Consider the following 23,654-nt stretch of genomic DNA (forward strand, 5'->3'; position numbering starts at 1 on the left):
ATGTTGTAAATATATTATGACATTGAGTCCAGTCTGTGTGCAGAGCGTGAGCTGAAAGGTCAACAAATAGATGCCAGAAGTGTTTTACCTTCTGACTGGACTCATAGTAAACTCACATCATACCTGGCTCAAGGACACTACAGCACCATGCTTTACACCCCAGTGGCCTGATACCAACACTGAATTGTATAAAGTAGTATATTAGATGCTCCAGGTGAGGCTCGAACTCACAACCTCGGCATCACTCTGCAGTGTACTGTCTTATAAGTACCGCGCGCTGACCGATTGCGCCACTGGAGCTTAAATTCAATTCCATTGATTGACAATTTAGTATGTGCTCAGCAACTGTGCATTTTTTTAATTTTCATTTTGATGCATAATCTGACCGGTCAATGAGCTCCAGTGGCGCAATCGGTCAGCGCGCGGTACTTATAAGACAGTACACTGCAGAGTGATGCCGAGGTTGTGAGTTCGAGCCTCACCTGGAGCAGTTCAATACAGTGGACAATACAATGTAAATATCAGTAAAGTTTCCTTGAGTTCAGTCAAAAGGTGAAACACTTTCAGCATATTGACCTTTCAGCTCACTCTCTGCACACAGGCAGGGTGTGTCATAACACCGTTGCAACATTCAGTGCCACTGAGCATATTGACATTGAAAACCAAGATCAAAGTAAACAACCTTTGGGTGTAACTATTTATATCGATTTCTTTTTTTTTACATTTGTTTGGTGCTAAGGAAATTGACTCTTGCTCCATGGTTGGTGAAAATGTTTTTTTTTCTGGGTTGCAAATGCTTTTCTTCAGGAGGTTAATAGTCTGGTTTCTAGTTTTCCGAATTTCTTTACATCCCCAAGAACATTTTAATTAATAAAAACATTTAATTAATTGTTCGTCCAGATAATCAGTAGCTCAGTGAAAAGCACTTACAGCTGCATTATTCTGACGGTCAAACTGTAACATTTCTGTTACAAAGGAAAAACCAGGCTGCACTGCTGTTTGAGTTCATTAGTGTACAGACACCACGTGAATTATTTAGTGCTCCAGAGACAGAAAGGGACATCACACACATTTTTACAGACCTGCACTTTATTACATTAGTACATGTTGCAACTATTCCACTTGAATGAAGAAGTAGATAATTTTATTTTTTACAGCTATTAAGGAAACATTGATATCTAGGACTTTAATATTTGTGTGTGTGTGTCATTTTGGGCCTTTGCTGTGTGAATCTGGAGTATTACGTTTTCAAATGAGATGTCTTCACTTGGAGAAACATGTTACTTTAATCCCCCGATGACAAAACAATCACAATCCAAAAGATTCTGAGATTAACAAAAAATTATATTCAGCTTGAGGGGAAATGTTCTTATTCCTCACATATGTACAGCCTTTCTTGGCAAAGCCAGAAATCAGACCCTCCCATCTTAAGATCCTGGCTTCTATCAGTCCAATCATCTGTGTTGTGGTCCCATTGAGTCATCGGCATATTCCCACGCTACCAGATGGTGCGTTTGACACTTGCCCAGGCCGATCTTTTCATTCCCTGTGCGGACCGTACGTCGTCCCAGTGCAGCCGGGTGTTGGGGATTTCGCCTTCGGGCTCTGGGATGGGTTGCGCCCCGTCTTTCGGACTCGCCACCACCATGGGCAGCAGGCCTCGGTTCGGTTGAAACTCGACGACGTGGAGCTGCTTTTTGTCAGCCAGCCTCTGGTGGATTTCCTGCAGGGTGGAAGAAGAAGAAAACAAGGTAGATGTCAGCGAAAAGAGGTGGGGAAGAAGAGAGATGGGACTGAGCACTAAGGGGTTCAAGCTCAGCAGGTTCATTCATTCATTCATCTTCAACCGCTTGTCCCTGTCGGGGTCGCGGGGGGCTGGAGCTGATCCCAGCTTACATCGGGGTACACCCTGGACAGGACGGCAGTCTATCGCAGGGCACATAGAGACGAACAGAGACAGACAACCATTCACACCTACGGGCAATTTTAAGAGTCATCTATTTACCTAACACGAGCATGTCTTTGGTTTGTGGGAGGAAACCGGAGAACCCGGAGAAAACCCATGCAGACGCGGGGAGAACATGCAAACTCCACACAGAAGGGCCCCAGCCGGGATTCGAACCAGAAACCCTCTCGCTATGAGGCAACAGTGCTAACCACCACAGCACCGTGTCGCCCGTTCAGCAGGACGTGCATGATATAAATCCTAATTATATGGATTTTGGAGGTGAATACAACCTTCATTTCCTCTACAACAAAATGTTAAAAGTTAAATTCAATATCAGAGAAGATGGTGTCTTCCTGATTAGATTCTCCCTACCTTTTTCTGATTTTCAAACATATTTAAGACCTCATTTTATTGCATGGTAGATGATTGTTTTAGTTTTAATTTCTGGAAATACTCCCACTGTGCCAACATGACTTCACCTGATTGGCTAATCCAGTAAAGAGGGCCGTGGTGATGTTGAGGAGATTCACAGATCCTTCCACTTTGCAGTACATGTCCTGGATGCCGATCAGCTTGCACATAGTGATGACTGCGCGGTGGCAATGCAGACCGTAACCTGAGGTGACAGAGGCAGAATGAATATGCACACATTGATATCACCATGACTGAGCACTAGGGGTGGTCAATATAGAGTCCTCTATCAGAGAAATAGCCACAGTACCTCAGTATAAACGGTCTTTTAAGAGTCTGTTATTTAGGGATAATATTTTTTAATACGTTACATGGAAAGAACTGTAACGTTAAGAACTGTTAAATACCAAACATGTAGAAAAAAAGACAAAATGTTAACCCTTATCTTAACAACTAAATACGAGGTGATCTGAGACGTACCTTCGTTTTGTTTCTTCATGCGGAGCGTCGTCCTCTTGAACCTCGATTGAATGTCATGATAAACTGTTAGAGTGGAAAAACAACAAATGAATTACGATCACTGGATGTAAACTAGGTACAGAGAGAGAGAAAGAGAGAGAGAAACAAACCAAAACTGACACAAACTTATTCCAACAGCGACAGTCTATCAGTCTAATGATCTTCATGTGTTTTGTGTCGTTTCCAAGTGAAGGCGCTTGTGTTTTGTTATGCATCTTTTCTCCGGTTCTCCCTCAGGTCTTGTGTTTCTCTACCTGCCCACCAGATGTCCTTCCGCATGCCAGCGTCTCCTGTTGGCTGCAGCAGCTGTGGCTTATTAGTTATTCAGACACACACAGTCCCTGAGTGGGAGCTGTGTGCTTCTGAACCAAGCCTGAGAAAAGCTCCACGGCTTGAGGTGAAAACGTGGTTCTGGTGTCACATCACTCTGACTGCTGTTCCTGCATCCTCGAGACGTTCAGTTGGAATTTAGCACGCGTGACGAAATAGGTTTTGTACTTAGATGCTGCAAAAAGAGAAGGAGTAATGTGTGGAAGTAAAGAAGCGGAAGCACTGAGCTTAATATTTGCTGTGTCAGCAGGACGTCAGGAAGTCAAAGCAGGTAGAAAGAAAGCAAATTCCCCCTTGACACACACTCTTTTATATTCCAGAGTTTTCACTGTGTTTCGATCTCTAACTCCAACACTTGTTTGGTTGTCCGTCGGTCAAAAGGTGGTGAAATGCTCTGAGGAGAAAGAACCAAACACGCTGCCGCATTCAGATTTATTCTAATTCCTTTTGGCTTTGTTTTGTTTATTCATTTCTGCTGAACACCACTAAAGCCACATGCATATTCACAAAGCATCCCTAGTGCTGGGAGAAGTGAGAATACCGGTGCCAACAACAAGAATTGGAAGGTCAGCGGAGCGGTTTGTTTTTCCACCAAAAACAACACTTTTAGTGGCCAAGTCGGGGCGTCCAGATGTTGGAATTCCCAATAAACACACCAACAGCTTAACGACCATGAAGAAAAACCTGTTCATCATCTGGTGGAAGAAATCCCAAGATCTGGACCGCCACCAAAAACCCAAGTGGCACGGACCTGCAGGCAACCTCGCCACTGCACTACGTTATCTTAACAACCCTCAACAAACAGATGGGTTGAAAAATCCTACAACCTTGCCAGTAAAGGTTACAATGGCTTCAGTGAGTGAGCAGAAAAGATGACAATAATGGTTTGGTAGCTGTCTGATCTGTCAAATGTCAAATGTCCTCCGTGAAAGAGTGTCATGACGACAGAACAAAGAAGTAAACACGCGAGTGTCCAGACAGGTTGCAGATGGTCGAACAGTGAGAGCTGGCATGTGGAAGGGTTCAACTGTTTTTTTTTCTTCTATGAACTGAGCAAAAATTAAATATGCCACAGTGTTGAGCTTTGTGTGGAAATACAAAACCACACACACACACACACACACACACATGCACATGCACACGCACACGCACACACGCACGCACACACTTCTTCTCTGGTGTCAGGCCAAAGCAGGAAACTTTCTCCTTCGGTGTGCGCGGTGGAGGATGATGACTCACACACATTCATCTTGGCTCCGCTCTCCAACAGCAGCACAAGTAGCCAAATGGCGTTTTACAATATGAAAGTACAAGTGGTGCATTTTAACCCTCATACCTTTCTTTACAAATCCAATTTTTACATTAAGTCGCTTGTACGAGTGCAAGCGTGTGATTTGCGAAGGGAGAACAGAGGACGAGGAGTGGAGGCGATGGAAAGGAGGAGGGAAGTTAGAGAAAAGAGTAGCAGGTGGAGTGAAAGAGATGGAGAAAGGTAGAAGGGGGAGTTGTGAAGTGGGAGAAGCTCCGCGGGCGCCTCTGGCTCTGGAAGTGAAGCCCCGTTCATTTTATTTCATGGACGATGTTAATGGGACTCACAGTTGGAGCGCTCGCCGCGTAAAAAGAAAATATGGTTCTTCGATAAAAAGCCGAAGGTGAAAGACTCACATAAAAATGAGAAATGAGGAGTTAGCTATGACTCCCCTGGTGCATTTGGGTAAAAAGCATTCAGTCGTTGAGCACTAAAAAAAATGTAATATACGCCTCTGACAACCAGTCAAAGATAAAGATTATATTGTTGAGAAAATGGATAATACAGCATAATACATAATACAGCCTGCAGCTAAAATCAACTCACTATTGGATTCGGGGTCTCTTTTGGATTCATTGGGGATCAATTGTTCCTAGAAGAGTTTTGAACTTGCTGCTGTTCTGATTCACCCCTCTGACTGCCCTCCAACACGTGTCTGTGTAAAGGCATTATGAGCATATGTTTAAAGAAAATCACTTACTGGTGTGGTCGTTGTATCGTTCTATGTAGTACAAGTAGTGGATAGCTCTGTTTTTGGCCTGCAGATCAAACATTTGTTATTGTTATTTTTATCATCAGCATCTCAGTTGGACAGTTGCTGCAGCTGTAGACAAATTGCATTAGCATTAATTATTCGGTACAATATCATCATTAGCACAACACAGGGCACTCTACATTTGCCTTGTGGGAATTACACGGAAGAGTGCCCTCGGTACGGTTCTTTGTGTGGTTTCTCCAACGTACCGGGGCTGAATTAGATACAGATGAATATTTTAGCTGTGGCATAAGAGTCCAAATATGTTATGGATGTAATATATGTTTTGAATTACAGAACTCCGCAGGGAACAAATACAGGTTAATTAATCTACATAGAAATTGAATAATATTTGTGTTGGTCTTTGGGTGATGTGCATAAAAAGATGAATGTGGACCAATTCATTGTAATGTGATGTAATAAACTGCAATCCATGTGCATTATAGAAAACTTCAATGGAGATAAAATGCCATAAAAGCACCAAGATATACAAAATAAACCTTCGTTGAGACCTTACGTTGTCCACGGCTAAATGCTGTTTCCAATGATGTTCTAATAATCCTAATAAGGAAGCACAATTGTTGGGGATATTAACACAAGAACTTAGTTAATGATCATTTTAGTTGGAATAAAAGTAACTTTGTGGTATTACCTTCCTCAGAGCTGTCATTCTGTCTGCTGCTTTCCCCAACGCAAACCCTGGTGGAGGCAGGAGAACAGTTCATGGGGTTATTACCGGTAGTTAGGAATGCTGCCGATTACATATAGATTTTATTGTTTCCAAATGTTGTTATAACAGGGCTACTGATTACGAGCCTCCACGGAAACTGTAACTATGATGGCATTTGAAATAAAGCCGCCCTCACAGACTCTGTAATGAGAGGTGAAAGACAGGTGAATCTCAGGAGTCAGTTAAAAGTTTTCTCAGCATTTTTCAAAACGAATTTTTTCGCTCACTTCTGAAGAGCTTAAAAACTGTCAAACTTTCCTGCACTTCCCCGCGTCTACTCACTAAAGTTATCTTTGCAACTTTTGCAAACTCTCTGAATCTGTCAAAATCGAATCCGCGTATTCAGAACTGATGTGTTCGATGTTCCAAACTTATTCTTTGTATTAAAACAACCTCATAATCTTTTATTTTAGATTTATTTCCTACAGTCGGGATCGAAGGTTTCATTTTCAGAGTGTCGCACCTGCGGCCCCTTTGCCGTTTCCCACGGCGACCAGACAGCTGACGGACCTCTTCCTGCCCTCCTTGGCCGTCATGTTGAACACATTCTTCACCTACAAAAGAACAAACAAGCAAACACTGCTTTAACCACCTGACATAGATCAAGTTCTGGTAATCGTCGCACTAAACACACTCATGGTATAAACATTAAAACATTAAAAGGGGGTGCGTGTTGCATAAGAACACGTTGAAATACCACTGTCATGTTAAAACTATTATATTATTCATGAGGTGCTCTTGTGATTGTAGACAGAGCCAATCAGTGTCATCCATCTGTGATGCATTATTTTACTTGACTTTTCGACATGAACAAATGAAAACGACACTAAAAAACAAAGGAAAACCAGCTTGTTTTGTCTCAAACTGTAGATGACGTGCAATCTTCATTATGTATTCTCGCACAGCGCTTCTTTTTAGACTTGTCCCCGTGCTTTCACATTGTCTTTGAATGTGCACGTTGTATTTTCTGCTCTAGTCAGGCCAACAAAGTGACTGAACCGGCAACAAGAAGTGATACTTCTACAGTTATATCACTACAACAGGTTCTCGAGGCCTTTCACTGTGTGTTGTCTGGACCAGAACGCCTGTCCAGATTTAAGTGAATTTCATCGACCCGTTGGTAAACACAACAAATAGTCATCCATCTCACACACAGCGCCCTGTCCTCCGTGGCTGTGAAAACACCAGGGGGCAGCGTTGATACACCACAGAGAGGAAGGAGGAGTAGCGGACAAGAGCGGAGGGAGGGTAAGTGATTGGAAAGAGGAGGAAAGATGAGGTTGGAGTAGACCAGAGAGAAGAGGGAAGGAGGAGATACAAAAGGTCAAAAAGAAGTGGGGAAGAAAAGGAAATGAAATAACATGAGAGGACATGAGACAAATGTGGTGGAGGATAAGAGGGGGGGAAGAAGAAGGGATTTAGAAGAAAGATGGAGGGAAGAAAGCAGGCAAGAAGGGCAGAGAAAGTGAGGATATAGGTGGGGGAGGAGGGAGAGGGGGATGAGTGAAAGGGAAAACTGGATTTAAGGCCTCTTTAGACGCAACATGATTTAGATGAGGTAATCAGAGGCAAAGCAGCGACCTTCACATGATGTCACAGTGAAGTTGACCTTTAACTTTTTGGATACAAAATGTCATCACTTCATCATTTCATCCTATTGGACATTTGTATGAAATGGTGTCATAATTAGTGTAGGATTTATTGAGTTATGGGATGGGTTTTGTACGATCACAGTGACATTTGACCTCCAAAATCAAGTGAGTCCAAGTGACCTTTTGTGCCAAATCTGAAGACTTTCCCCCAAAGGCGTTCCTGGGATATCGCGTTCACAAGTATCACAGAATGCCTCAAGGTCACGGCTGTCGCGGAGGAATTAAGAGAAAACAATGGAAGGGAAAAGGGAGAGGAGGAGGCAGGGTGGCACAGCAGAGCAGCAGACAGTGAAAGGTCTCGGTCTGCCGTGAATCACAAACAACGCGTGTGTTTGATTGAGCGCACACGCGCACGCACACACACACACACACACACACACGCGCACACAGTGAGAAGAGTAGAAAGTTTCTGTTGCTAAATACAAATTGATCACAAAGTCTAAACAGCCAGTTAGCGTAGCTGCTGAATGTCTGGATACATAAATCTAGGCTGTTATACTAATGAGCTAATTAAGCCGAGGTAATTAAGATAATTAGAGCGCTGATTAGAACATATTTGAATGACTTACGTTTCTACACATAATACATTGTTGATAAAAAACTAACTCTATAGTTGTTTTTGCATTAAATAACTACTTTATCATTATTGAAAGCTGCATTATTATGGATTATAGTTACGTACTGGCCTATCACAGAAATATATCTGCGGTTTGTTTTATTATCTGCAGTGACAGACCAGACCTGTATAATCTCATGTGATTCCATAAAGAAGCGTTGCCATCTTTGTTGTGCCTGTTGGAGCTGAGCTGGTATTTCTTTGCTGCGGCTGTGTTGGTTTTGTTTTAGAGTTGGTTCTGGCATTTGTTTTTTTGTCGATCAAGTCAGAAAACCTAAAATACTGCGGTTGTTTCTGAGGCCGCAGCTTGGTGGCGGTGTATTGAATTCAGCTCAGTTGTAAGGTGTTGTGATAACAGTGCATGTGTAATTCTATAGAAACACAGGAAAATCTAGTGTGTATTTACATCAAACAGTGAGCTGGGAAGAGAAGTGATAATACATTCAATATCCAGCGTTCAATATTTATTAATTCTGTGGAAAAGATATCAAGCTATCAAAGCAAACACGACTTTGGAGGTATTAAAGCTTCCACTGCTCATAATGTGTGAATGTGTGTCAAACAGAGAGGGAGAAGGACAACAAAGAAACAGAGAATTGTGAAGAAATAATAAGGGCTGAAATAGGGCTGCAGCTTATTTCCATTATCAATAAATCCGTAAATCACTTTCTGGATTAATTGATTAGCCGTTTGGTTTATAAAATGGTGAAAAATGTCCAAGGTAGCATCTGCAAATCTCTTGTCTTGCCAATAAATAGTTACCTATTACTTGGAAGGAAAAATGAAAAAGAGAAGAACAAAGTTTTTGGTGTTTTTCACCTTGACTTGAGCATAAAGGGATGGATGATTATCCAAAGATTTTGGAACGTATTTGACGTGTTGGATCCATTGTATTCACTTTTCGACAACACACTTTGCAAATTGGACATCCATCTTCCCTGGTCCAACTCCCTGGTCATTTGCAGATATCCAAAATGCTCCCACGCTGCCAATTTAAAGCACTTTTTTGGCGGATATAAGGCTGCAATGTCAGTTCCAGCTCTTCTTCTCAATGCTTCTGGTGAGTGGCACCTAATACAAAACTCTCACACACAAAAAACTGGTGCACACACACACGCGTGACTCGGAAGAGGAGATTTAATCACACCCACACAAATAACGTTACTCCTACTCGTTTTCACAGGGAAGGAATCTGGACATCACAGATATCAAGGCTTCTACAGCAAAATCGGTGAATCCCAACATCCCTATTACACACTGATGATAAAACCACCAATGAAACAAACCCCCCAGAACCCCACTACGCACAAAACCCCTGCCAGAGCCAATTTACAGCTGAACATCTCCTTCACGTCCACACTTACCAGTCCTTACACAGGAACCTTTCTCATTCTGGTTGTCCAAACTGAGACAGGCTGTGTACCCCGACATGCACATCCTTGCTAATGTCTCATGTTGTGAACAAAAAGGACAACCCACCCCACTGAATTGGATGTGTTACGTGTCTGTTTGTAGGGGCCACAGCTTGTGCACTGACCCCCAGCAGCCTTTTGGGGACTTTATCTGGGACAAGAAAAAAAAACTGTTCATGTTGACGCTTTCATCCCCGCCAGAGAGAGCGCGAGGCACAGAACAGTGTTGAATTTCCGCTGAGAGAACTTCAAAGTCAAGATCTGCCTTCAGCTTCACTAGTTATGTAATGCACATTTCAGCAAAGGGTTTATAATTTGACTGCAGGGGCCGCAGCAGAAGGATTGGGGTCAGGGTAGCAACAAACACCCAAACACTGAAAACACAACCCTGCAGGGACCTATCACAATACTTCCAAACATCTTCTTACCTTACTCTCCCTTAAACAAACATGCACACACACGAGTGCTGTTACTGAAGCACATGCAGTAATTACTAGGCGCTTTCATAGCTTAAATGAAATATTTAGACAGACACTACAGGCCTGTAAAGGAGGGCAGCAACATATCCTGCTGTCTGGGAAACTCTCCTCCCGACCAGATGGGATTTTAAACACTGTTTTCCTAAATCAAGATCCAACAAGTTATTAATTCTCATGTTTCAATGCGACTGGTAACTCCTCACAGCCAGTTTCTGTGAGAAGTGTGTGTAAAGGCCTCCAGTGATGTTGCGCTCTTGGCTCTATATTCCTTATTTTAGGTGAAGATGCAGCAGTTCTGGCATCGCGTTAGCAGCAGAGCAGATGGGGCCGAGTTTTTTTTCCCTCCGCCGGACAAGCGACAGCATGTAGGTGGGAGGATGCTTCTAGCTCGCTCTCACTTCTGTTTCATCACTTATTTTCTCAATCTGTTGATGCATGTCTCACTATCTGTATCCGTCTATATGATGCAGTGCCGGGGGAGGAGTATTGGCTGCATGGACCCAGAAGGCGCCCTGAGAGCACAAACCTCCGCCAACGCTTACCACTTTTTATGACTTGCTGTTGTACGGCTACAAATGATTTCTTTGACTTGGATTTCAAGTTGCTATCTTGACTCTGCATCCGCACTGAATACTAGAAAAACAACAAGAAATCTGATGAGCAGTGAGATCTGAACTTCTGCAAACCCGCAGTCGATCAGGATTCAAGTCTCTGCGTTTTTTCAAATCATCTAATGCAAGGGTGTCAAACTGATCCAGTAAAGGGCCGTGTGGCTGCAGGTTTTCAGTCCAACCAATCAAAAACACACCTGGTCCAACAAATCAACTGTGTGAAGACAGTTCAGGTGGTTGAGTAAGTCGAGTCAGGAGTGTTCTTGCTTGGTTGGAATGAAAACCTGCAGCCACACGACCCTTTACTGGATCAGTTTGACACCCCTGACCTAATGGCTCAAATCTCAGATCACTGTAAAAGTCTGTTTAGTAGTTTTGGAGAAAGCTTGCTCACTGATACATTGTAAAATCCGGACACAAAAATTGTTCAATGCATAATCTGTTTGGTTCCATGGTAAATTAGTCACAATATGGTGTCTGGAATTCAAAGAGTGAAAATGTGCTGGTTCAAATAACATAAACTGTTGTCTAATGAAAGCTCGTTATGGCCAATGAGCAGAACAACAATCGTCTTGTTGGCTCAGGAAACCGTGTACAAATCATGCAAATGACTCAGAAGGGCATGGTTGTCATTGAATGAGTAAACAAGAGAAAATGAGACAAAACACATCTAACCGATGTTGATGTATCCTTTAACTTCTCCCACGTATCGTTTAAGCTATACGGGGAACGTTAAATGAGCATCTTGCGACGGAGCTCGCACACAAAAACAGATGAGATTTCTCAGTTAATTGAAACTTAGCAATTTAGAGACAATATAAATTGAGTTTTTTCAGGCTTTGTGACTAATGAGCTCTTCTTGTAATTTCAACGACTCGACATCGCTTTAATTAAAAACACGTTCATTGTCGGAGCATCGCGGCCAATGCGTTGACACTACAAACCACCGTCATGAGCTAACAGATAACGTTGCATTTGTGTTCTGTCCAATTTGCCTACATGTCACTAAGATCATTTCAAGTTATATGCGATGTGTATCTTCAAATGAATGAATGAAACATATATGAAATATTATCTTAAGTACCATCATTAAAGTGGTAAATCTTTGATGTTGTTTCAATAACCGCAAAAAAAGCGGCGCTGACTTCAATGTGGTCCAAATGTGATTCCTGCTACAGTAATGTGCCGTTATTACAAAGCTGAGCTGCTTCAAATCACATTTATAGATGAGAGAGGATGTGAACGTTCAACAGTCTGTATCACAGATGCAGGTAAAGCTTTTAACAAATTAACAGCCATGCTGTATCAATGCCCTTTATGTGAATTTCACTTTAGATATTAACTTTTGGACGTGCCTCGTTGAGCTCCACTTTAAACATTTAATCCAATTGAAAGTTCTCGCAAAGTTGCCGCCGCCCCTCTGCTTACTTTCTGCAGGACTTTGAAGGTTGTTGCCTTCAGAGGGAGACAAATGAAAAAAAAAAAAAAGAAAAAGAGACAGAAACCCTGTTCTGACACTGACGATATCCCATCTCTGTTAATTAAATCACTGAGTCCTGTCCAAGTGGCTGTTGTATTTGGAGAGAGGCCATGAACATCACTTTTCTCTCCGTCGCTCTGACTCTCCTCCCACTCTTTTTTTTTTTTTTTTACCGTTACCTCTGCTCTCCAATAATCACTTGCTCTCTTTTTCATTTTTCTAAGGTTCAACTTTCACTGAACTCTGTGCCAGGGACGCAGAGACTCATCATGTCCTCACCATGACTCCAAAAGCGAGTAAGTCCCCATAGAGCCCCATGTTAAAACGCCCAACTTTACAGCAGAAATAAACATGTTTACAGCCAAAAAATCGGTTTTGGTCTCTATAGCTTATTTCCCTGCTCATGATAACTCAACCAGATAAATCATATTAAGGCCAAAAGTTATGCATAATTAAGGTTGATGCATGTCTCTCTATTTGTATCCGTCTATATGATGCAGTGCCGGGGAGGAGTATTGGCTACATGGACCCAGAAGGCGCCCTGAGAGCACAAACCTCCGCCAACGCTTACCACTTTTATGACTTGCTGTTGTACGGCTACAAATGATTTCTTTGACTTGGATTTCTAGTTGCTATCTTGACTCTGCATCCGCACTGAATACTAGAAAAACAACACGAAATCTGATAAGCAGTGAGATCAGAACTTCTGCAAACCCGCACTTAATCAGGATTCTAGTCTCTGCATTTTTTCAAATAATCTCTGCGTCCCTGGAGAGACTGTAGGCTTTATCCGGCCCACCTCAACTCTATCCACGCTCCACCTTGTAGCTGGGAGCAGGCGGCGGCGACAGCCAGAGCCGCCCACACGGAGCTTCACGATGGCTCTTCAAAAACCTGGGTGACGTCATGGAAATTACGCTCATATTTTATACAGGCCATGGTCTTCACACGCCTCTACATAAACCTGCATTTTTGACTGCCATAAAGCAATGTTAGTATTTCTTGCCAATGTATATTCCCCTACAAAACATAAAAGTATTATCTTTCCCATTCTATCTTTACTTATTTGTATCATCATGTATCATTAGCTTCTTTAATAATAATAATAATAATAATACAATTCTCTCAATATGTTTTTGTGAGACCGACTGAGATGTGTCCATACCCCTGAGTATAGAAAACTGTCAAGTAAGAGAAGATGCCATCAAATGTCTGGGCAGTTAAAATACTTACATTTTGAGTCTGTATTTATACTATTATCTAATGCATGCCATTGATCTAGACTATATATTAAAGTAGGTATAATGACGGATTTATCTCTGTGAATGAATTACTGTTAATGACTCACAACAACTTATTTCAGTCTCTCTTTACTGCGTCGCTTTCTGTTCCTCTCCCTCACCTCCCAACAACACTCTCTCTCTCCCTTTCCCTCCCTCCCTCTTCTTCTCGTCCTGCTGTTGGATCTGTTCAGTAATGGCATGCCCGCATCATCGTCCTTGGAAGACGAGCCTTTTATTCCAGTAAGCCTTTTTCATTTCATTAGGGCTGAATTTATAATGCCCCCCTCTCACTCACACACACACACACACACACACACACACACACACACACACACACACACACACACACACACACACACACACACACACACACACACACACACACACACACACACACACACACACACACACACACACACACACACACACACACACACACACACACACACACACACACACACACACACACACACACACACACACACACACACACTTTATAGAGGGAGATGGCACCATAAAAGCTTCATTCAGTTTCAAGAGGGAAGCCTAATGTCTGTGACACCAATCTTAATTTTGCAAGCAGGAGGGATGGGGAAGACTATCAATGTGACGCACTATCCGAGTCTGTGTACATATGGAACGAACTGATGTAAATAGGATGATGAAAGACGCACACAACCATGCAATACACACACATTAAAGCAAGCACCCTCTGAAATGACAAAGAAACACAGAAAAACAGAGAAAAAGACACACACGCACACACGATGCAAACTGTTGATTGAAAAACAATCTTCTAATATAAAGGTATAAATAAGAAAGTTGATACTTAAATGTATTGATTCCCTACAAGCGTTTCTGTGTGTGTGTGTGTGTGTGTGTGTGTGTGTGTGTGTGTGTGTGTGTGCGTGCGTGTGAGGATGTCTATTTGAGTGTGTGCGCGAGTGCGTGTGACCTCGTGGCATTATCCCCATTAGTTTAGTACGGACGGTCCATTAGCGCTAATTGAATTAAGGTAAAATACAGCAGGACACAGGGAGAATCTAAATGAACGGCCCGTCCATACAGCTGATCTTATCACACGGCCGCTCAGGATTTAACCTTCTTCATTTAGGGGCAGCAGCTCGAGGGTTTGAGTGTGTTCAGGGATGTGGACAGTTGCTGGTTCAAGTACTCAGCCACAAGTGGTTTCATTTGTAGATTAAGTCTTCGGTGAGAAACATGGACACTTTTTTTCTGCGCTACTTTATTGGAGTAAAATCTAATGAGGTGAGTTCTCTGCCGCGAAAACAAGATTCTCAAAGTGAAGCGTCTCTTTTCTATCATGTGAAGCTCATTATGCACCATTTCTCTTCTGATCTCAACAAGTTGGATGAGCAGCTTACTGTAGAAAAATATATTTTTTTAAATTAGTAAAACAGCAACGAGGTGCCGTGTCTTCCTACTCAAAATGCTGTCCACACCTTGAGTGAACGACACAGCTTCAGGGATGATGAACCTTTTAATTTGCTTAATAGGAATTAAGCTGTTCGGCCTCTTGAAGCACTAAAACCAGGTCAAAACTGAATATTTTAATGACCATCTTGTCTCCGAACAGCTGCAAAATGACATGAAATGTAGTGCTCAACTGCAGCTATGCTTGCTCAGCAAATGTGCCTCCAACACCGTCCATGTGTACACGCCACACTGGATTTTCCACCATTTTGAGTTCCCTGAAAACGGCCCCGAGGCTTTCTCTGCGTCATTATTCTGTACAGTTTCATTTAGTCAGAGCAGTGATTCTCCGTGACCGGGCTGTGAACTGGTAGAGGTCTGCACAGTGTTGGCTACCGCAAAGAAGTTATCTGACCAGGAACGATCATCCATCCACTGCACTTGTGTAGCTGCTATAGATGATATGTCAACGCTGAAAGAGCTCAGTTCAAGTCGCCAAAATAGTCGGTTATTGCAGGTTTAAATATAATTTCTGTCAAAGTGAAGGGAAAGGATTCTATAAAACGAGTTATCTCAATTAAAAGTGAGCTAATGTGACAATTTTATGATCGTTTATGGCATTTTGTGCAGCATAATAGTGTACTTATTCAAGATTCAGTGCGGTTTTCTTAATATTCTAAACAACTTTCAAGTCTAGTTTTATGTGTGGTATAATTAGGGAGGTGTTCCAGGCACGTCCAGCTGGGAGGAGGCCTCGAGGAAGACCCAGGACCAGGTGGAGAGATTATATCTCCACACTGGCCTGAGAACGCCTCTGGATCCCCCAGTTAGAGCTGGTTAATGTGGCCCGGGAAAGGGAAGTTTGGGGTCCCCTGCTAAAGCTGCTGCCCCCGTGACCCGACCTCGGATAAGCGGATGAAGATGAGATGAAATGAGATGAGATAATTATCAAGACACTCACCTCAATGACACGTGAATCAAAGTCCTCATAGGTTTCTGTGGAGAGGGGGGAAAAGAGAAAAACGGTTTTATATACAAACACATTTTGGCACAGGCACACACACTCACTATACGCTACTATAAACAGATTAAACCAGGCTCCTGCTAGCGTGACAAATACCCAGAAGCCCTTGCAGCAGCAAAATGAGTTGACACTTTTCATTGTCAGTGACCTCTGAAGGATGTCACTCTCTCAACGGCGGCAGCTTGTTCACTTCTAACCAATTAACGAAATACAAAGGAGAGCTGACTCGAGGGCTCCGAGGAGAAAACACGCACGCGCATACGGACGCACGTCCCTCTCAGCCCACCATCTCTAAGAAGCTAAACCTGATCAGAGACAAGCAACCTAGTTACAGCTCTCTGCACATCTCATTCACTAAGCCCCGTGTGTATTTGTGTTTGAGTGAGAGTGACAGAGTGTGTGTGTGTGTGTGTGTGTGTGTGTGTGTGTGTGTGTGTGTGTGTGTGTGTGTGTGTGTGTGTGTGTGTGTGTGTGTGTGTCTGTGTGTCTGTAAAAGAAAGGGCTTGTACTTTTAGGGGAGAGCGAGACAGTGAGTGGTGTGTAGTGGGTATATGACGGTGTGAGAGCTTGGTAGCATGGTGACAAGAGAGAGGAAACATCAAGATGAAATGAGAGAAGGAGAATACTGAAGAGGATGCAAAAGAACAAGCAACTGAGAGAGAGAGAGAAACTCAATTTAAGAAAATGGAGCAAGAAGCAAGAAAATATGCTTTGCACACCTGTCCCTTTGAGGTAAACGGGCTAAACTCAATTTACGACAGCAAAGACCAAGATTTAAACATTTAATAAGGCTGGGAGCAGGAGGTTAGCAGCTCTGTCAGTGAATCAGGACTCGACCAGGGGTTCCTCAGGATTTGTAATGAAGACTTGATTAGGCTGCAGATGCGCCTTTATGGGATTTATGACTTTATAATACTATATTACTATCAACCTCCCACCCCAAGTCCTGATATAAACCTCCTGTTACGGGATGCAATTCTGAAAACTGATGATGTTGGGTCTACAGTGTTGATACACTTCCTTTCAGTACCATCAAATTTCCACCACATGACACCTGGGTTTATATATATTCTACTATTATCATGAGTCAAATTGTCCACAGTGGGAAAGGTCTACTTGTTTTTTCTTCTGAAACCACATCAGACAGCTGTTTTTAGTCACTGTCTGCAATTTAAAGTTAATCTGAACTGTTAGATTAGCCTACTTTTACCCAATCACTAGGCAATAAATACAGTATATTAAAAGTAAATAGAGATTGGTTGACTGGCTCTTGATAAAGTACACCATCTATTTACTTTTTGTATCTGCAGGCACTCCGAAATGACAACAAGGAAATTCAATTAAATAGGGAGAGAGAGATGTCTTTCTAATTAGGAAATTGTCCCACTTGACACTTTGTTCACATCTTTGTCAGTACTAATGGGCCTACATACTTGCCTGTCACTCTCTTGATCTTGATCTCTCTCTCTTTCACACACACACACACACACACACACACACACACACACACACACACACTGAAGGTTTATTATTCCTCTATTGCTTCATCCATCTTTTTTTTTTTCATCACTACAGTCATCTACAGCTGTGCCGTATATATATATATATATATATATATATGTGTGTGTTAAGTCTTGCAAATGCACAAACACAACGTTTACATATTTCTAAACTGTGGGAGTGTTTGCGTGTTAGTTTACCTCCGTTGGGTCCAGGGTCAGGGGGGCCCAGGCTGGTGCCCCCCCAGGATCTTCCCGTCCATCCTCTTTCCCTCTTCACCTTCATCCTCCTCTTCTTGTCAAACTCATCCCTCTGACGCACTGCAGAAAGACACAACCGACACATTTAGCACCGAAGCCCCGAGAGCTCACAGAGGCCACCGCTGACTTCATGGAGCACGACACCATAAACATCAAAAGGTGCTATTTAACGATGTCAAATCAACAGTGTAATTACTTTTTAACGAATGAGATCACAGTGGAGACAAATTGGCAGCTATTATCTCACACCAGTGGTGCTGCTGGGGCTTCAGTTTTTCAGAGTTAATGGTTCCCTGTGGAGTTTTAGATCTCTAGTAGCGCTATGGAGCTGTTTTTCTACGAGTGGGTCACAGTTTTGTTTGTCTCGTGCAAGAAGAAGCACATGCACAAGAGTGGTGCGGTACACACTCCTGCCAATGGTTTCACACTATTCCACTGATCAACAGGTGGCGGTAAAAGCCAAGATATGCTGCAATGTACCAGCAAAGGTACTGAAGGAGAAGACTGTAAGAAATGCAGGATTTAAAATACTTTGCTTTGCAAACGATAGAATACTTTGCAAATGTGTTTTGAAGAAGGAACCACAGAGCCCCTTCAAAACCTAATTTTCCATGCTGTTCCTCCCTTGCAGTGATTGAGAAGCCTATTTTTCTGTAAAATAATTGCTCTTTGGCTTAGCTAAACAGAACAAAAATGTTGTAGGTAATTGTCCATTTGCCTGCCAGTCTTTTAACCATTTACCATTATTGAAAGTTCAGATATTTGGTACATTTCTCTGAAAAAACAGCAGCCTCTTCTTGTTTTACCATTAAAGAGATGACTGTCATGACATCATTGATATCATTCTTGGGTAAAGTCAAATGAGTAAATGCATAAAGGTTTGTAGTGTTACAGTAGCAGTAAATGCATTGGTAGGCAAGTTCTGATGTGTGTAATTTTTTTATTAAGTGTGTATGTATTGTATGTGGTGTATGTATTCACTGCGTTCTGTCCCTGTACCTAGTTCAGCCATCACCTCCTGCTGCTCACTCTCGCCTCTTCGACTCATGCTCTGCACCGTCCTGTCCTTCAGCAGTGGCGCGTTCAGACCAGGCCACAGAAAACCACCACGACCTGTCAGTTAAAGACACATGAATGAGGGAAAAAGTGAAAAAAAAAACCATCAGGGTTAGGGAGAACACAACAGCATAAAATATATAGTACCAATCATTTTCCAAGTCTGTATTTGTTATCATTGTACATGTAATGGAGAACTGAGTACATAAAGAAATTAGCACATAATCTACCGCAGATATATTTCAGTTTATGGTGTCTGAGGGTTTCAGGAAATTCATCTGAAAAGAAAACTTCTTTTTAAGACTTTTCCGCCAAGACAGACGGATGCGTAGAGATTGCAAAGGAGCGATAAACTCAAGACATTGAGTGAAGTGAAAGGGAAGAAAAGATAAGACATGCCGAGTAGACTGACACAGAGGCCAAATGAAGACTGATAAAGAATTGATTTAAGAAAAGTGAAAACAGGAGAAAGAGGAGAGGCAGAGTGGATGAAGGCGAACTCCTCTCCCCAGTACAGCGGTATAATAAATTAATAAACTTTAACTTATTAATATTCTAGTGTGTCGTGCCCATCAGCAGCAGCAGAAGCAGCACACAACTTATCAACAAAGGAGGAGACATTTTAACCCTTCCGAACAAAGGAAATACTGACAACAGTGCAGTTTTTCATGTTTGGAAGGCTTGAAGCAGACATCCAGGAAAAGTTACACTTTGTTCTGCATAAGAGATTAAAAGAAATTAGATTTTGCAAGTTTCTAACTTTTAACTGCACCTGGGGAATTCGAGACAAAACATCTGCAGAGAAAGAAAGACAGACCTGCAGATGGCTGATGACAGAGACAGACAGATTATGCATCATCACCTTCTCCGATCATCTGTCCGCGGTTCAGGTCTCTCTTCATTTTGCGCTTGGCTCTCTTCCCTCGGCCCTTCTTGGCTCCAGCACCCGACTCCGCCAGCACACCTTTCCACAACTCATCAGCCGTCACTGCAAACACAAACACACAAAAGACAACCATAATCACAACAACTTTAAAGATCTGTAAAAATGCTATTGTTTAACCATTTCATTTGTATAAGAAAAGAAAAGAGGAAAGGGAACTAGGGTGAATCATCTGACGAGCCGAACTTTGCTGAGCCCTCAAAAAAACGCTCGAAAATTCAATCAAAACATATTAAGGTACCCACAAACTACAGAAAATAATGATTTATGAAGTCCACCTGCACCCGATCACAACCAGATTTAGTCATGCGGAAGTGTTTAACTGTATCCTTTTTCCTCCTCTAAAATATCGGAACTGGCATTTTTATCTGTTCACCATAGCCTGATAAACTCATTAAGGAAAATGTTGTGAGTCGCAACTTCAATCAAATGAGATCAATGCCATGAGAGCAGCATATATGCTGTCTGTATTTTGGTAAATTCCTGTAAAGTGAATAATTGAGCAGACCGATCGGATCACATCCGCTGTGCCCCCAAATCAGATGTAAAGTAGTGATCTCAACTACACACCTGTACTGTTTCGTAACCGCATCTTGCACGGTTGTGACACTATTGATGTGCCTTTCTTTCTTCCCTGAGTCTGACTGAAGAGCCTAAATGATGCCAACGGATCCAGTTTCTCAGCTGCTACACTACTGTTAACCTCAACTCACTCTACAACTGGAGTAGTCTCTGAGAATAATTTCATAGGTATAATACAGCTGAACTTAATAAAAGCCAGCTGTCCTGAGGACGTATGGACTCTGGCGGCTGTAAGTGTCGGCTATAAAGATGTCCAACAGGTGACATATGAGATAGCCTTGGGACTGTAATTAAAATACAGTAAACTCCTGGTGGAGGCACATTACAGGTTCAGTAAAGTAACCCATAGTTTATATTAAGACCCACGGACAGTAAAAGTTCATTAACACAACCGAAAGTCTGCTGAGAGTAAATATTTAAAGACAGTCATGAAGAAATATGAGCCCAGAGACAGAGTTAATGGGAAGTAGTCTCGCTTTGCCACACCCTCCTCCAGCGCTGGAGTAGAGCAGTAACCCATGACAGGCATTCTGGGATAAAGGGTAAAAAAACTCTTGGGTCAGTTTGCATGTCTTGGAACCAATCACAATCGTCTTGGGTGACGCTAAGCTCTGGATACGGCAGTGGTGCCTCTGCACAATAATCTCTAGAGGAGACTAGTTTTTGGAGGAGGACCATTTGCAGAATGGGAGGGGAACCCTGGCATTAAAGTGATAGCTCAGCTATTCTGAAGTGAGGTTGTACTCATCCATAGTGTACATTTATAAATTTGCACAGCTGAACGGCATGTTTTTAAATTCTATGTACTTCTGACAGTACATCCAGTAGAATCACTTTAAAAAGCATCCGCTTTATGAAGCAAAGTGAAGGTATTTCAGCTGAGGAGCAACTTCATTTGGTGGTATCAACCACGCTACGCAAGCAAAATCCAAGTAACATCAAACAAATGGTAAATGGACTTGTACTTATACAGCTCCTTTCTAATCTTCTGACTACTCAAGGTGCTTCCACAGTGTTTGTCACATTCAACCATTCACACAGACATTCACACTGATGGCAGTGGACATCTACATACCATGTAATCTAACCATTCACACCACATTTACACAGCCATGCGCAGCACGCGGAGCAATTCGGGGTTCAGTGTCCTGCCCAAGGACACTTGAACATGTGAACCGGGGGAGGTGGGGATCGAACAGCCAATCTCTCAAGTGGAGGACGATCCACTCTACTACTGAGCCACAGTCACCCAACAAACATTTTGTAGCAACTGATACTTGAAGCACTAAACAATATATTTCCAAATAAGCTTTGCACAAAGCTTATAGATGCCTTTTTAAATTCAATTAATAAATACATGACAAATAATACAATTAAAGGATAACACCTCACTTTGGGCTGTAATTGACACATTATGATACTGTTGCTCCATGGGGACAAGGGATTTTGGAAATAAGTGTTTCAAATACTTACACTTGTTAAAGAAGCTGCCATGTCTGGTTTGCTGCCACGCTGTTGCAGGGAACAGAGGAAGTGCAGGGTTTCTTTGGAGAGAGGCAGCTGAGGCTCGGCTCGCCAACTGGGATACATGAACTGCTCCCGCTACGGTACGGAGCTGTGCTGCACCTGAGAGAGAGCAACATCCACCAAAGGGACAGAGAAGATATATCAAAACTCCTTTAAGCGCGGGCCCAAGCAGATCTAAAATACAAAAAGCTTAGAATAATAAGAATTACTTTATTAATCCCGCAAGGGGAAATTCAATTTTTTCACTCTGTTATTATACAGGTTACACACAAACAGGACCTATATACATGCAATTAATGGAGGGATGTCAGAGGGAGGGGGCTGCCAATCGCTCAGCACCCTGAACAGTTTGGGGGTTCGGTGCCTTGCTCAACAGCACCTCGGCAGTGCCCAGGAGATGAACTGGCACCTCTTTTCTCTCCGGTTCCCAGCCGAGTCACCTATGGACTGAGCTACTGCCGCCCGCAACACAGGCTCAGCAATATTACTGGTGGTACTTCATCTTGAGAAATGATCAATGAATGGAATAGACTGGATTAGACATCCTGCACCATGCATATATCTATTTTCCATTAAATAAATAAATAAATAAGATAACCTCTCAGGTTATTTCTTTGGTTGCCTCAATATATCCAAACATTAATAGACTACAAAGGAGAGATTTCACTGAAACAAAGTGCTGTTCTTCTATGTGTGAGTATGCCGAATAAAAGCATGGACGCACCCATAGCTTAACTAGTCTTTACCTTTTCTGTCAGAAGCGTTTTACATTTGCTAATAAGCACGAAGACACTAAATTGGCACAATTTTGAATGAAGTTTGGTGGGGCAAATACAAACATCATTGTTAAGGCTACTTTGGGATAATTTCTATTTAACAAACACGATGAAAATGTTAGTAATCATCGGTACTAACATTTAAGGACCTAATGTTGTTTTTAACTACATGCGATACATATTTCTGAGTGTACAGAAAAGTAAATTATGTTCTAGACATGTTGACAGCTCTGCAGTAACGACATGCTCGTCTCGGGTCTGTGGTAAACTGACCTTATTTTAACCAACTGGTCACATTTATCAACATAAATACAGTAAATAAACTCCAGCATACACACTAAACTGTTTTAACACAGCTGTAGGGGATAAGAAAGAGGAATAATTCACCTCCGACTGTGATGCGGAGGGCACAGCACATCCGTATGGTCGCCGCCATGTTGGTGTTATGAGGGGTCCTTCAGAGGACAATGAGGCCTCTGAACTACGCCTGTTGAAAAATAGGAAAATACCGAGTTGGGTTTTTAATTAGCCCATTCAATTTTTTAGCTTATTATTGTTATATTATTATTTGTTTTATTATTATTATTATTATTATTATTATTATTATTATTATTATTATTATTATTATTAGCAGCAGCAGCAGCAGAAGTAGTAGTAATAGTTGTAGTAGTAGTACTATTAATATAATAGAGCATGCTCCTAATTAAAAGCTTGTTTGAAAATATAAAAATATCTATTTTTTAATTAATGACATTAAAAGGTTGAATATGTAGAATATTTATTAAAAGCTATATTTTCAAAAACTTAATACACCCAAGGGACGTTTTAAAGGTATACAGAATTAAAGTATTGCTTTTCCATAAAAAAATATTAAGTCTAAATTAATATTTTACAATTTTTTTTGACGGGTTTGACAATGACTTTCTATCATATTTTGTTTACATTGTACCAGCCAATAGCGACCGGCATTGCTGGTTGCCAGGGTTGTCTGTTGTTGGGTGCAGCTACTATAGGCTGG

General features: G+C 42.0%; 1 protein-coding gene across 1 annotated transcript; it reads right to left on the minus strand.

Moving 5' to 3' along the window:
- Positions 1–1,071: 1,071 nt before the first annotated feature.
- On the minus strand, positions 1,072–23,087 carry mrps5 (mitochondrial ribosomal protein S5). Its single transcript, XM_083923332.1, has 12 exons — positions 23,024–23,087; positions 21,807–21,959; positions 19,671–19,796; positions 18,752–18,865; positions 17,693–17,812; positions 15,930–15,964; positions 6,465–6,555; positions 5,924–5,970; positions 5,218–5,275; positions 2,840–2,902; positions 2,428–2,564; positions 1,072–1,723 (listed from the first exon to the last, which is right to left on the minus strand). Exons 1-12 carry the CDS (start codon positions 23,070–23,072, stop codon positions 1,499–1,501), a joined length of 1,218 nt encoding a protein of 405 aa, XP_083779458.1. The 5' UTR covers positions 23,073–23,087; the 3' UTR covers positions 1,072–1,498.
- Between the last annotated feature and the right edge of the window lie 567 nt (positions 23,088–23,654).

This window comes from Echiichthys vipera, assembly GCF_963691815.1.
Source record: "Echiichthys vipera genome assembly, chromosome: 11".
Taxonomy (NCBI): Eukaryota; Metazoa; Chordata; class Actinopteri; order Perciformes; family Trachinidae; genus Echiichthys; species Echiichthys vipera.